This window comes from Kogia breviceps, chromosome 6 (assembly GCF_026419965.1).
Source record: "Kogia breviceps isolate mKogBre1 chromosome 6, mKogBre1 haplotype 1, whole genome shotgun sequence".
NCBI lineage: Eukaryota > Metazoa > Chordata > Mammalia > Artiodactyla > Physeteridae > Kogia > Kogia breviceps.
The window spans coordinates 143572875-143588466 of NC_081315.1; the positions used below are offsets into that span (position 1 = coordinate 143572875).

Consider the following 15592-nt stretch of genomic DNA (forward strand, 5'->3'; position numbering starts at 1 on the left):
ACCCGGCATGGTCGGGCGGGCCAGAGGGAAGCCCGGGGCTGTGAGGAGGCCCCCACTCACCCCATCCTGGGGGAGCAGGGAGGGCTTCTCAGAGGAGGTGACTTTTATGCGTGGACAGGAATTAGCTCAGTGGAGGAGGTGGGGTCAGAGAAGGAAGCCAGCAGCGTGTGCCCACGTGAGAGTGGGGTTGGCATCAGCTTCAGACAGGTGAAGGTTTATTGTGGGGAAGTGAGGGCAGATATGAACTCTGGACTTGGAAGACAGAGCAGGGGGAGCTGCCAGGAAGCCAATATCACTTTAGTCTGAAAAAGATCTTTCTGCACTGCAGCTGGCTGTACTGATATGCCTCCGTGAGAGACAGTAAGCTCCCATCAGTGACCCAGCAAACCCTGGGCTGGGCTCGGGCATTGGGTGGGGCTGACCTGGATGTTTCCAAGGCCCGGATCACTGCAGTTCAAGGGGGTACAAAGCAGCCTGGGGCCCAGACCACACACCCAGGACTCCTTGACTGTGGTGTCACCAAGCAGATGTGGAAGCCATCTGCTGGTGGTGAGTGGCTGCTGTGACCTCCCAGGAGAGCGTGAGGTCAGGGATCCTGTTGTGGCCGAGACACCGGAGTGGCCCTGGGGTTGGCCACTGCTCTTGCCTGTTTTCCCAGCCGCCTCAGCTGGACAGCTCTGGTCCCTGGGCGTGGGCAGGGCTGGGTCCAGCGAGGCAGCTCGTCCTGGACACAGGATGTGTTCCCACCTGCCCCGAGGTCGTGACTCCCCTTCTCTCGGCAGGTTCAGTGTGGACGAGGGCCTCACCTGGAGCACGCACAATTTCACCAGCACCTCCGTGTTTGTGGACGGGCTGCTGAGTGAGCCGGGGGACGAGACGCTGGTCATGACGTGAGTGCCCACGGGAGGTGGGCAGGCAGGTCAGAGCCGAACCCCAGGCGGGCCGTGGCGGAGGGCCACCGTGGGACTTGCTGCTCTAGGCAGGTTCAACACTGACCCCCAGCCTTCCTCCCCATCCTCCTCGCTTTGACCTCCATCTTCACACCTGCTTCCTTATCTCTTACCATCTACTGTTTCCTCTCATCCTCAGCCACTGGGAAGTGGCCACTCTGTCCCTAGTCAGGGACATTTGTCACCTGCCCAGGATCACCTGCTGGTGAGGGGTGGAACCAAGAGTCAAGGGTCAGCTCTGGATCACTGTCCATTTAACCTTTCAGATGTTGATGATGATGGTGGTGGTGGTGATGATCTTAATGTGATGATGGTGAGGAAGATGGTGAGGATGGTGGTGATGGTGATGATGGTGATGATGGTGATGATGATGATGGTGATGATGGTGATGATGATGATGATGGTGATGATGGTGATGGTGATGATGGTGATGATGGTGATGGTGGTGATGATGATGGTGAAGTTGATGGTGAGGATGGTGATGATGATGATGGTGAAGTTGATGGTGAGGATGGTGATGATGATGATGGTGAAGTTGATGGTGAGGATGGTGATAATGATGGAGATGATGATGATGATGGTGATGATGATGGAGATGATGATGGTGATGGTGATGATGCTGGTGGTGATGATGGTGATGATGGTGATGATGATGGAGATGATGATGGTGATGGTGAAGTTGATGATGATGATGGTGATGATGATGGTGATGATGATGGAGATGATGATGATGGAGATGATGATGGTGATGGTGATGGTGATGATGATGATGGTGGTGGTGGTGATGATCTTAATGTGATGATGGTGATGGTGAGGATGGTGGTGACGGTGATGATGATGGTGATGGTGAAGTTGATGATGATGGTGATGATGATGGTGATGATGATGGTGATGATGGTGATGATGGTGATGATGATGGAGATGATGATGATAGTGATGGTGATGGTGCTGATGGTGGTGATCACGTAGGTGATGCTGATGGTGAGGGTGATAATGGTAGTGATGATTATTGACTATTGGCATCTGTGAAGAACTTGTAGGCACATGGCGCAGAGAGGACCTAAGGCCCAAATGGGCCAGTGAAGGGCAGATCCAGGCTGTGAACCCAGCCCCTTGACCCTGGCTTAGGTCAAGCACATCCCTGTTCAGAGTGGCTCACAGCCCAGGAGCAGAGCCTGAGCAGGCGGGGATTGAAAAAGGCACACAGGGCTTGACTGTGCCCTGTGGCCCCGCTGGGGAGACCAGACGCTCACCCAGAAACCACGAAATGAGGGTCCGCCTTTGGAAGCCTCCTTCTTGGGTGATTTGCCCGTCTAGGCACTTGTTCAGGCAGAGCTGATTCACAAGCTAGGGTTGGGGTTAGATACACAGCCACAATGTCGTGTGAAGACGTGGCAGAGGCCAGGGTGATGCGCCCACAGCCCAGGCACGCCTGGAGCCCCAGGAGCTGGAAGAGGCAGGAAGGAGCCTCCCCTGGGGCCTGCGGAGGAAGCCCGCTCTGTGAACACCCACATTGCAGATTTCTGGCCTCCAGAACGGTGAGGAGATACGTTTCCATTGTTTGAAGCACGAGTTTGTGGAAATGAGTTAAGGTGGCCCTCATGACAGCCCAATGCAGGCCAGGGCCACTGACGCTGGGAGGGGACCCGGCACTTTGGACACCTCGGTCTCTGGTTGGCCTCCCAAGTGACTTCCTCTCTCCCCACAGCAGACTTTGAGGAAGCTTCCAGAGGGCAGGGCTGGGTCTGAGTCCCCAGCCCAGGAAGGCTCCTGCTGTAGCAGTAGGGAGTAAAAACAAGTAAGAGGTTCCCTTGCTCGCTGCCCGAGGATGGGGGAGGGGGCGGCGAGCCGCTTCCTTATATGGGGTGAGGGTAGGGGTGTGTACAGGGGTCGAGCCGGAGGGGTGGCTTAGGAGGTCTGCCCACCCCTTACGTGGGGTTGAGTGCAGGGGCCGTGCTCAGCACCCTGCTTTTGCTCCCGGCTCTTCAGAAGTGGCAGTTGCGTTTTTGGTCTTTTTGTATCTTGCTGTCCGTAATTTGCCCCAACTGGGCATACACGCAGTTATTCTTAGTCCCTTATAGTTTCTTTGTATTTTGTGGCTCAAGGAGACGTTTGTCCAGGTGGCAGCACTGCAGCAAAGGGTCCCAGGTCCCAGGTCCCAGCCTATCTCAAGGCCAGCCCTTGTCCGGTCATTCCGGCCTGGCCTGCCACGTGCCACCCTCTGTCTGGGCACCGGGGACCCCAAGGGCCCACAGAGCTGGTGGCCCAGGCAGACAGATCAAAGATAACCAAGAGTGACATGGTTCCTCGATAACGTGAAAGATGCTGATACAACAGGGCCGGCCGGCCAGCCAAGGGGCTGGGGGCTGAAGCGTCGTTTTGGGGGTAGGTGGTGGTCAAAAAGGAGTCTCGGAGCAGCTGACCTTTGAGTCGGGACTGAGCCAGTGAGACCCAGGCCCGAGGACGAGCTGTGGGTACAGAAGGATTGATGCTTTTCCACGTGAGGCTTTGAACAGTGCCCCAGCTCTGGCTCAGCCCTTCTGGAGCAGACGGGCCGGTTCCGTCCATTCCCAGCGGAGTGGCCGGCTGCTGGGACCCCTCACCCTGCCCGCTCGGCCAGGAGAGCATGCCCAGGTCCGTGTGCCCAGCTGGAGTCATTGCCTGGGAGCGAGTCCCTGGTGAGGGCGCAACTCACGCCCTCCTGTCTGCCCTTGCAGCTCACGGGCGCGCCCCTGCCCCGGCCGGCTCCCCATCGCCCGCGGAGAGCCAGGTCCTCGCCCTTCTGAATGCCCCAGAGGGGCCACTCGGATAAGCCCCCAGGGGTGCCTGGCCCCCAGCCCGAGGCCTGAACTGGAAGGAAACCGCCCAGTGTGGACATTCCCCCTCCAGGCCCGCCTCTGCCCCGGGGCTCCTGTGGGGGCTCCTGTGAACGCCCCCTCGCCAGCCTCCTCTGGCTGCCTGGGATATGGGGGCTGGGAGCACAGCTCTGGTAAACACCCCCCCTCGCGGGCCACCAGGGACCACGGCCGCCTGGGTGCCCACCGCCCAGGCTTCTGGGAACGGAAGATGGGAGCCAAGGGACGTGGAAATGGTAGTGCGGACTCCTTTCTCAGGACGTTTGAGACAGGAGAGCCATCTAAGTTCCTGCCAGACCTAAATCCGGCTTCAGTGACCCCTCCAGGGGGCCTCCCCTGCCACCAGGACTGAGGCAGCCTGGCATCCTCCCTACATCGTTCCCGGCATGGCCTCTTGCAACAAGTTCCGTAATGAAGCCTTGTTGAGCGCACACCGTACGTTATGGGTCCATTGTTTTTTACGTTATCGCATTTTATTCTCATAGGAAATCTCCAGGGAGGATTTATTCTCCCTTCTTCTAGAAGTGCTAAAAATCTCAATAATTCTGCACCGAGGGAGTGGTGGGAAAGGGGGACCCCTCACATCAGCGCTGCATGGTTCCTGGAGAGCCAGAGCTGGAAGGGGGGGGACCCCAGAGGCTGTCCTATAAAAACTGGGTCAGGAATCATCACCTCTCTAATTCCCTAAACGCCCCACTTGTGCTTCTCCCTGGACACCCAGCTCCTCTCCTTCCTGGCCCCGGAATGAGTTAAATCCTTCAGGACGACACGTATTTATGCTCCCCTCGTGCTTTTGGAGGCTTCGGTCTGGGGTGGGCCGGGGAGGGAGGAAGGCTCCAGCCTGGGCCGATGCAGGGCTCTCTGCCGTGTGGCGGCCGGGCTCAGCCTGGACCCTTTGCGGGTTGACCGGTTTTCCAGGACCAGAGTCCACGGAGCAGAAGGGAAGTGTCAGAAACACCAGGGGAGATGGCTGGCCCGTGCTGGTTCTGCAGAGGTTGAACAAGTCAGCTGGGTCTGAGGCCTCAGCTTCCCCAGCTGAGAAATGGGAACACTTTCTACCCCAGGGCGTTGACCTAGGAGCTTCAGGACGTCAAGCCCTTTGTCACAGCCTCAGTGCTGGGTTTGGCCCCAGAAACAGCCCGGTTTTCAGCACTCATCAACAGATGGGGCGTTTTATTCCTGGAACGCTCTTGGCAGAATTCAGAGCCAGATGCTATAACCTCAAGTTTTTTTGAAAAAGCATCAGAACTGTTCCTTCAGGCCTCCTACTTCCCTGTGCCACATCAGATCACTTTCAAATTCCAGCTGACACAGAAATAATTCAGACTCTGAAAGAGGGAACATACTGGCACGTTAGAATAAAGGTTCATCTCTCCAGACGGCTGGAAGCGCTCCCATTCAGGTCTAGCATCCTCTCCACTCGCCCCACTTCCCTTCCCGTCTCTCTCCTTCTCTCCCTCTCTCTGTGTCTCTGTGTCTCTCCCTCCCGTCCCCATCCTCTGTCTCTCTGCCTCTCTCTCTCTATCCCCCCGCTGTCCTATTTCCTGCACAGCTGAGAGCATTTCCCCAGGTGGTTCTTTATCCGGATCTGCCCAAAGGTCACGTCCAAGCTGACCGTAGTCACCTTTGGGGACGTTTCCCTCAGCTTGGATCACCCTTGCTCACCCTCCCGTCGCCACCAGTGCAGCCTCGGAGGGGTGAGGGCCCCCCCAGGCCCTGGGAGGGGGAGAGTGGGGCCCCCAGATCCTCCCCGGGCTGTGCTAGGGGGTGAGCTGTTTGAAGGGCGGGCGTGGAGCTCCTCCTTAACCTGCAGAGGCCGGCCCACAGTTGCCTTATTCATCGTGAAGCAATAAATAGCCTCCCTCTGGCGTCTCCTTCCTAAAACTCAGAATCAGCCGGATGACAGATATTTCTCCAAGTATCAGCCGAGCTTCTGGGCTTCATAAAAGGCAGGACTTAAAAGACACGGAGGGGATTAGTTAGATCAAGCAAGCCAGCCTCTTTTCAGGGACTTCCCCGGCGGGGCCTGTGCCGCCAGCCTGGGGGGGCTGCGCGGTGGCCACGCTCAGGCCAGTGGGTGTTTCCCGGGCAAAGCGTCTCAGCCCCGTGGTCGCCAACCCGGGCACCGACCCTGGCTGCCCCGGGAGGTGGGCGGCTGCCGTGCCGTCCTGAGGGGGTCCCTTGCCTCAGTCCCCTCGTCCGTAAGGTGGGAATGTTAACAGTACGTTCCGCACGGGGTTGGTGAGGAGGAGAGGATGGAAGGTCAAGCGTGTAGCAGGTACAGAGTAGAGGCCAGCAGTTACTGCTGCTGTCACCTCCATTATAACGTGGCTTCCAGAAGAGCAAGAGACGCAGCTCAGACTGCGTGAGGACCCGGAAATTGTCCCTTAGAGACGTCCCTTCGGGGAGCCAAGACCCTCTCGTTCTCAGTAGCCAACCCAGCAGGCTTCGCTTGGGAGAAGGGGACACTGTGACAAAGAAAATCCCCACGCGGTGACACCCCCGGGGAGAGGGCTGTCCGTGTCAGGATGGGAGTCGGGACAGAGGACCGGCACGACACCGTCACACCTTCACGGCCACGGTCACCACCATCCGGGCCTCCTACGACCTCGCCATCGGAAACAGCACCCGCGGGAGCAGCTGGGCCCGGCGGAGGAGAAGCGGGCCGCTCGGTCCGTGCTGGGCCATGTCCATCCAGCCTCAGGAGAGGCCCCAGGCTGCGAAACGGCGGCGGGGGCTCCGACTTGCACCTCGGGCAGGAGAAAAGCAGAAGGGATTATTCACAGCCACACACGAGCGGGCGAGAGGCGAGAGGCCAGGGCTGGAAGGAGGGCCATAGGGTGTCTCCAGACACCAGGGCTGCTGGCGGTCAGGGAGGGAGAGTGATCTCAGAGCCCAGGACGGGGGCACGGAGAGGCGGACCACAGAGGCAGGTCAAGGCCGAGATGGAGGGAGGCTCCGGGGCTGCTCGGATCAGAGGAGGCCCCTGCAGAGGCTCGGGGTCTTGTCTGTAAAATAAAGATCATGGTATCTGCTTGGGGGGGCTGTTCTGGGCAGTAGAGGTCATGTGTGTGCACGTGAGGATGTGTGAGCATGTGCGTGTGCACGGGTGGATGTGCGCAAGTGAGTGTGTGTTGTGCATATGTGTGTATGAATCTCCTACCAAGCGCCAAGCATCCTACACAAACCATTGCTAATCCACCATCGATCCTGAAAGGCCAGTGTTATCGTCCCCATTTTAAAGCCAAGGAAACTGAGGTACAGAGAAGAATGGACCAGCCCAAGGTCACAGACATAGTAAATGGGTATCAGCCCAGGCCTACTTGGCTCAGAGGTGCCCTATGGAGCCAAAACTCCAAAACTCCTCTTCAAATATCAGCCTCTGACATTCAGAGCCAGCCATCATATCCCCCAGAAAACACCCCAACAGCCTTCTCACCTACACTCTCCTAGAACGGGGTTTGCACCCTTTCAGACCATGACTGGCTTCGCCCAAGTATCCGGCTCCTGTCGGTGTGCGTGGAAGGGGACCAAGACCAGAGTGGATGCTTCACCTCCTGCATCCAGATGCTTGACCTCTGATAATATGGCCTGGGTACTATAGGGTGGACTGGAGAAGGACCAGAGAAGTACAGGCTGGCCCCCTCTTCTGTGGTGCTATTTGGAGCCCAGGTGTGAGGTGTTGGAGGGATCAGGTGGAAATCCCTTAAGCAGCAGCCTTCCCAGAGAGCGAGGGATCTGGGTACATGTGGGCACTCGACAAATGCCTGCTGAGGGAGAAGAAATGGAAGGAACAAGCTGTGTGACCTTGAGCAAGTTACTCAACCTCTCTGTGCCTCAGTTTTCCTTTCTGTAGAATGGGCTGTGGTGAGGATTAGACCAGATAGCACACACGGGGCTCCCAGCACACTGCCTGTGCTCCGCAGAGGACTGGCTTTTGCAGAGCCCCCACGGTGCCCCGTCCCCTGCTTCCTCCACCCACCGAGGCCGGGGCCACGCAGCAAGGACCACACCGAGATCCTTTCCACCCGGTCGCTCTGAGCCCGTGTGATGACTCGTTACCTCTCTTTGGATTGTCGGTTCTGCTTGGGGTGAAAGGCTGTGGCCCGGCTAGGCGGAGCCGGCTTCCTGCAGCGCAGGCCCCCTGGAGTGGTCAGGTGGGAAGAAAGGCGAGGAGAAGCCAGAGAGCACGGGACGCAGACACCTGACCACGAACCATCCTGCAAAACAATTCTGCAAAAGGGCTAGCATGGGGGCTGTGGGGGGCTCCAGGCTCCTGACCCTACCGCGCGGGCTTCCCCGTCCGTCCGGGGGCCAGGCGCACCGACGCCATCAGCGAGCCATAGATTACACGTGACGCCCGCGGGAATACTCACGCCGACGCCCAAATGCTCGCGGCCAGCCGGCCCGGGGCGGGTGCCTGGTCCCAGGGCGGCCCAGCGGGGCCCGCCGTGCAGGTGGGAACAGAGGCCCGCAGGGGAAGCGCTGGGCACCCGGGGGACGGGCCGGACTAAGGTGGTTTCCCGCCCCTCCCCCGCCCCTCCCCAGCGTCTTCGGCCACATCAGCTTCCGCTCGGACTGGGAGCTGGTCAAGGTGGACTTCCGGCCCTGGTTCTCCAGGCCGTGCAGCGAGGAGGATTACAGCTCCTGGGACCTCACCGACCTGCAGGTGGGCCGGGCGCGGGCGCGGGGTGGGCACCACGCAGGCGTCTCTGCCGGACGGGGCCCCCGTCCCGCGGCACCGCGGGGCTCCCTCAGACGCCCGGTCCTTCTTGGGGGTGTTCCGGCCCCCTCTGGGGCCTGGGGCTGCCTGGGCCGGAGCCTGCAGGCATACTCAGGGCAACGGGTGCACGGGGCCCCGGCCAGCCTGGAGACAGGCGTGCTCGGGGTCCAGGAGCTTTCAGATGGAGGGAAGGTCACAGGGCATGTGTATCGTATATTAGGTGACACCCCAGTGGGTCTGGGGCAGCCCCACCCCATAATCTCAGACACGTACATGGTTTCTACAGCAACATGTGTCAGATTCACACGGAGAGGAATAAATGAGGACTCAGAATGGCCTCTCAGTGCAGTTCAGAGCAGGTGGTCACAGGACAGGATTTCAGAGCGAGGGGGGCTCTGGGATTGCTGGGGGGACCCTGCACCACGGCTCCCGTCCACACACAGGTGTGGCCTCTCCTGATCATCGGCTGAGGACCTACTGTGTGTCCTGGAGGCTGCGGCTCACCCCCGCTGCCCAGGGCCCACCTGGCACCCTCAGGCCGCAGGAGTGAATGCCAGGGGCCTCTTCCGGCAGCCCTGCCGCCCCCCAGGGCCCAGGCGGAGGCCGCACACAGTGGAAGCTCAGTGAACGCTGGGGCGGGTGGCGGGGGGGCCGGCTGCCCTAGGTGGGCCCCAGGCACGCACAGCCCTCCCCCGGGCCCCGGTTTCCCGGCCCCCACGGCTGGCCGGCGAGTGATGACCCCACAGCGGGAACGGCGGGAGCCCATGCAGAGCGGCCCCTCACCCCGGCCTTCCTGCACAGGGCGACCGCTGCGTCCTGGGCCAGCAGAGGAGTTTCCGGAGGAGGAAGCCCACGTCCTGGTGCATCAAGGGTCGGAGCTTCACCGCGGCGCTCTCGGCCCGCGCGTGTCAGTGCCGGCCCTCGGACTTCCTCTGGTGAGGGTCCCGCCCCGCCACCGGCCCCTGGGGCTGCCCGAGTAGCCCGGTGACCCGGCAGCCGCTGTCCCCGCAGGCGATGCCGGGGGAGGTCTCAAGAGTCACACTCCGCCACTTCCGCCTTACTCTGTGCCTCAGGACCCAGCCAGTGGGTCCCGCCCGCATTAAAGAATTCGTGGGCCTCGTTTCAAAGCCAGTGCACGTGGCACTGCTCACGGGTGGGAGGGGAAACTGAGGAACAGGGAGGGCACCCCGGGGGCCGGCTGTACCACCCAGCCCCTTCTCTTCTGTCCAGAGACTCTGCCGAAAGCCCCCTGACCGCTCCCCTGCCTCCGCTCGAGGACTCCCGTGGCCGCCTGCTGCCCACGGGAGGATGTCCGAGTTCTGGAACCTGCCTCCCTCCCCGGCCGTCCTCACCCCTCTCCGTCAGCCACCTTCACCACTGTCTCCCCGCACCAGTGTTGAAGGGGCCGCTCCCTGCCTGCAGTGCCCTTCCCCCCCTCTTCCCCTGACTGCCTCTTGATCTTCCATTGAGATTCAGCCCACCTCCTCCAGGCAGCCCTCCAGGACAACCAGGCTGGGCTCAGCGCTCTCCTGTGATTTGCTAGAATCCCCTTTGCATCCCTTCTCACCTGGAACGTAACTGTCGGCCTTCAGTCCGGCCTTCCCTCTGGGACAGGGCCCTCTGGATCCGCTTCTGGGTCCTCAGCATGAGGCCCCGGACCCACGCTGTCTCCTGACGGCCGTTTTTCCCTCCTCCCAGTGACTACGGATTCGAGCGCACCCCCTCCTCTGAGTCCGACGCCGACAAGTGCTTTGCCAGCTTCTGGTTTAACCCCCTGTCCCCCCCGGACGACTGTGTCCTGGGCCAGACCTACACCAGCAGTCTCGGGTGAGTAGCACGGGGCAGAACCAGGGTGACCCCTTGCCTTCCTGCCTGGTGCCCGTGGCTCCCCGCATGGAGTCAGGGAAAGAGAAGTCGGGGCTGAATGCCCTGTGTGCCGGGGCTCCTGAGTCACCCCAGGCACTGAGTCCTCGGGGCTCTCCAGTCAGAGCCCATGTGGGTCAGCGTCAGGGAGAAGAGGTGCCTTGAGCTGGCTCCAAACAGAGAACAACAGGCCGAGAAGGTCCAAGGGCTTTGTAGCTCACACCTGCTGCAGAGGCTGAGCCCTTCCGGAGAAGTGACACCCCTCGCCTGGTCCTTCTGAGCCCCTGCAGAGGTGGGAGCCTTCCCCATTTACCAACACTGAGTGAGGCAGGCCTGAGCTGGGCCGGAGGTGCTCACTCTCCCTTTAGGTCTCAGCTTGAGTGATGCCTCCTCCAGGAAGGCTTCCCTGACTCACCCTGGGCCGAGGGCGCACATCGCAGTTACTGTCACACGCACCCAGTCGCCCCCCTGACTCGACGGTAAGCTCCACGACACGTAGCGGGGCCCTCAGTGTGTGGTGTGGCGGACACACGCCATACGTGAGGGTTAAGTGCTCCACACGTGTGAGCCGTTATGACACTTTTCCTCCACCAGAGGCTGGCCATGTTGCGTGTCAAGGATGAACGTCATATAAAAATGTTAAGTGAGGGCTTCCCTGGTGGTGCAGTGGTTGAGAGTCCGCCTGCCGATGCGGGGGACGCGGGTTCGTGCCCCGGTCCGGGAGGATTCCACGTGCCGCTCCCACGGCCGCTGAGCCTGCGCGTCCGGAGCCTGTGCTCCGCAAAGGGAGAGGTTAGGTGTGTAAAGGCTGTGAACCTGCCGCTCCAGAGGCCCTAAACAAGCTTTATCTAAAAGTCTCTGCTTCCCTTTGGGGAAGTTTTGAGAGGGAGTAAACCGCCTATGGACTTATTAGAAAATCCTCATTACTGCCCCGGGGATGGGGAAGGGCAAAGCCTAAGAAGAAAGAAGCTGAAGCAGAAGAGCGGTCTTGGACCTCAGCGGCATAAATTCCATCACCCATTCATCCGTCCACCCACCCATCCATCCATCCATTTATTCTTGCCCTCACTCACCCATCATCCAGCCAGCCCTCCCTCCCTCAGGGAGCCACAGCAGCTGCTCCAGGGCACCCACCAGGGCTTGGCAAGCAGGAAGTCTTGTCTGAAATGGCAGAGCCAGGACCCATATCAAGGGCAGAGGTCTTCATTTCATACCATCTGCACACCCTGCGTGCCAGGGGGCTGTGGCTGGGTAGATCATAGGGAGAGTATTTTCTTCCAAACGAATCACATGCATCTTTGCATGATAAACTTCTGAATGTTCATTCAGCGGCAGAGCCGTGAGGGCAGGCGGGGCACCAGGCACAGGACGTGGGCAGATCCAGGCACCTGGGCAGTAATGTGCGTTTTGCAGACCCAGAATCCCGGTGTCGCCCGAGCAAGCCTCACAAGTGGCAAGTCTGAAGATGCCACCCGAGCCGTGGTTTTCCCGTCGCCTCCTAAATGCTTACTAGAGCCCATCGGGCTCTGCCCACCAGCCCCTCCCCACTCTCATCCCACACCTGCTGCCCACTCTGGGCTTTGGCTCCCCACCACCACCACCACAGGGCCTTTGCACATGCTGCTCCCGCTGCCCAGGAGGCTCTCCCCTCTCCTGTTCACCCTTCTGGTCTTAGCTGAAAGCCCCTTTCTCAGGGACCAGATTCCCAGGTGCTGCCCCTCCCCAGCACCTGTCCCAGCTGCGATGTCGCCTTGATGTGGGGGATGGTTTGGTGAGGGTTCCCTCCCTCACTAGACAGTCCTCTCTGCAAGGGCAGGGCTGTGAGTGATGACCTCGTACCCCAGCACCTGGCACGTGGCAGATGCTCAGTAAATTCGTGTTGTGTGAATGAGCTGGTGAATCGGGTGTCATCTGGTCCCCCTCTCTTGACGTAATAGGGAGAGGAGCCCCCTGGGCGCATGTTTGCTCACGCGGTAAGGCCCGGCCCCCCCGGGCACTCTGTCCTCCCAGGACCGTATTTCCCAGCAAAGCTACGAAATTCCGACTGACTCCTTCAATCCTCCCCTCAGCAACAACAGCTGTCACCATTATTGTAAGAATACGAGCAGACCAAGGCAACGTCCAGTGACGGAAGCGGGTCCTGCCATTACTGGTCATTCCGTCCCCTGAGCCTCAGTTTTCCCATCGCCCAAATGGGGCAGAAATAGCAGACAGGTGGAGTCGGGGACAGGGAGGGAGTTGAAGGCTGGAGCTCGCCAAGCCGGGAGCCACCTCTCGGGCGACACGCAGGTCCGGCGGGCAGCAGGGCCCGCGCACCGCCGCCTGTCTGACCCGCTGTCTGGCCGCAGGTACCGCAAGGTGGTGTCCGACGTGTGCGAGGGGGGCGTGGACCCGCAGCAGAGCCCGGCGCAGCTGCAGTGCCCGCTCCTGCCGCCGCGGGGCCTGCAGATCCGCATCCGCGGCGCGGCGGTGGCCGTGCGGCCCGGCGAGGACGTGCTGTTCGTGGTGCGGCAGGAACAGGTGAGGCGCCGTTTCAGCCGGGCACGCGGGGCGCCGGGCGCCGCGCGCTCCGCCTCCACGTCGGTCAGGGCCGCGCCTTCGGACCGGCGGTTCCCGGCGGTTCCCGAACTGCGGGAGGGGAGAGCGGCCCGGGGGCCCCTTCCCACCTTCCCGGGTCCAGAGCAGCACCGAAACAGTGACCCAGAAGACTCGGAAGAGAGGGCAGAGGCAGGGAGGGAACGTGCTGCAAGCACAGGCCCGGGGGGCGTGGCTTCAGACATCTCTGCGTGCGTGCGTGCGTGTGTGTGCGCGTGTGCGTGTGTGTGCGCGCGTGTGTGTGTTCACCGCGCGGTGACGTCACATTTCTGCCTTCCTGTGGACGGCCGTAAAACTTTTTGAACCTCTCATTATACTGAGTTAGTTAATTTTGGAATCATAAGAAAAGCTGGAAGTTTTTTTTAATGTAAAAGTAAATAAATAAATGCAATGATGCAAACCAAAAAACAAAACAAAAAAACCCACCGTTACTTATAATCTCATAGCCAAATTCCGTAATAGATGATAGATAGATGGATAGGTAAATGGAGAGATAGATATCGATGATAAACAGATATAGATAGATGATAGATTGATAGATAATGGATAGACATAGCTGCAAATACGGATGGATGCATATAGAAATATTTTGTGTCTATATATATATATATACACACACACATATATACATACACATAAATATATATATACACATACCTATATATAAATATATAAATTTCCTCCCCGTCTCCTAGTCTTTCCTTTTTTTTCTTTAGTACAAGCGTTACATTTTTTTCTGATTTTAAAAACAGTATATACTCATTGTAGAACGTTGGAAAACCACATTAAAAACATAAGAATATATCACCCAAAATCCTGTTCTCCTAAGGTAGCCACTGTTAATTTTTTTTATTTCCTTCTTGTCTATTTAAACTAATATGCAGCATACTTATTTTTCTGATTATAGAAGTAACAAATGCTCCTTGTAGAACAAAAGCAGAAATTAGAAAAACTTACAAACGTGCAGGAAATTCAAAATGGCAGAAAAGCACAAAGGGGAGGTCAGGACCCCCTGTTCCCACCCCAGGGTCCCAGCCTCTCCCGGCGCACGGCTCTCTTGTGCATTTGGGTCTTCGGTTAACAAATATGCAGCGTGAAATGAGTGGGGCTTTGTAGCTGCATGTGCTTCGTTTAGAAGATGTCCTTCAAAATGTGCCCAGGTGGGGCAGGGTGATGCTGACAGAGGTCTTTGATGTTGGAAAGCAGGGGCTCTGGTCCAGAGCAAAGAGCTGTGCTCGTGGGAACCCGTGTGTCATCCCGCCCCGTGCCTAAGGGCTGTGCTCCCATCAGCCGGCTTTGTAGCTGGGGACGCCCAGCCTCAGACAGGTGCAGCCACTCACCTGAGGCCACACAGTAACAGTGACAGAGCTGGCGCTGGGTCCAGGCCTGGGGCTCCGTGTGGACAGCGCCTGGTTCACGGCCCCCAGAAATGACCTGATCCTGGGGGGTGGCCTCCCCTTCCCGCCTGTGTCCGTCCCCGTGATGACTCAGCCTGGTCCTGAGCGTCACGTTGCAGCCTCGGGCAGCCCTGGGGTGGTGGGGGACTCTGTTCACAGCAGAGGAGGACGCAGCCCCCTGCCCGGCTTGGGACCCCCCGGACCCTCAGAGGGGACCCAGCTGCCTCCCGGAGCTCCAGGACAGATTTGCAAGAAAAACGGCCGCCTGCTGCCCCCTAGAGCCTGGAGTCCCAGCAGCTAAGTCACACCTGCGGTGCTGTGCTCCATCCAGAGCCAGGACAGGATACGCCTGGCAACCCACCGCCCCAGCGGGCTGGCACTCGGCTGCAGCAGGCGGAGGTGAGGGGGCAACACAAAGACCCTTTTGGGAGAGAGAGTCCAGTGCCCACCGCTGTCCAGAGGAGGCCGCTGGCTCCCGTGTCACAGCCTTGGGAAGGAGTGGGTGCGGGGTTGAGGTGGGTACACACACTGCTGCACACCCGTCCTCACACGCGCGGACACTCACACACACACACACATACGTGTTCACGCATTCACATTCGTAACACAGCCACGGGCGCACACACCCAACCCAGGTGTGGAAACAGCGCTGGATTTAGGGGGATCCAAGTTCTGTAAATATTTAAGCACTGAAAATAAATGTGATGGAGAACCCAGAAACAGACCCCCACGAGCAGGCCCGGCTGATTTTGGTCCAGGAGCAAAAGCATCTCAGCGGAGGGAGGATGGCCTTCAGCACATGAAGAGCCAGTAAAAATGAACCTCACACCTGATGCAGAATCACCCCAAGGTGGATCACAGACTTAAATGGAAAATGGAAAGCTATAAACCTTTAAGAAAAAAGACAGAGGAAAAGAGCCGGAACCTAGGGCTAGCCAGAGAGTTCTCACACTTGACACCACAAGCCCCGTCCATGAAGGAAATCTGATAAATTGGACGTCGTCAAAATGCGACATTTTGCTCTGCGACAGACCCTAAGGAGATGAAAAGGCAACCACAGAAGAAAATATTTACAAACCACATCCGTCAAGGACTAGTACCCAGAATACTTGAAGAACACTCAGAACTCAGCAGTAAGAAGGCAATCCAGTCAGAAAACGGGCACAAGACCTGGAGAGACGTTTCACTGAAGAGGACGTACGCATGGAA

The 15592-nt window shown here is 58.9% G+C and overlaps 1 protein-coding gene across 1 annotated transcript in view; it reads left to right on the forward strand.

Moving 5' to 3' along the window:
- SORCS2 (sortilin related VPS10 domain containing receptor 2) overlaps positions 1 to 15592 on the forward strand; it is a 472302-nt gene that overhangs the window by 438253 nt on the left and 18457 nt on the right. The window contains exons 14-18 of the mRNA XM_059067728.2: positions 783 to 890; positions 8354 to 8474; positions 9330 to 9463; positions 10227 to 10355; positions 12740 to 12911. Coding sequence (XP_058923711.1) covers positions 783 to 890; positions 8354 to 8474; positions 9330 to 9463; positions 10227 to 10355; positions 12740 to 12911 — 664 coding nt within the window. The remainder of the gene's footprint in view (positions 1 to 782; positions 891 to 8353; positions 8475 to 9329; positions 9464 to 10226; positions 10356 to 12739; positions 12912 to 15592) is intronic.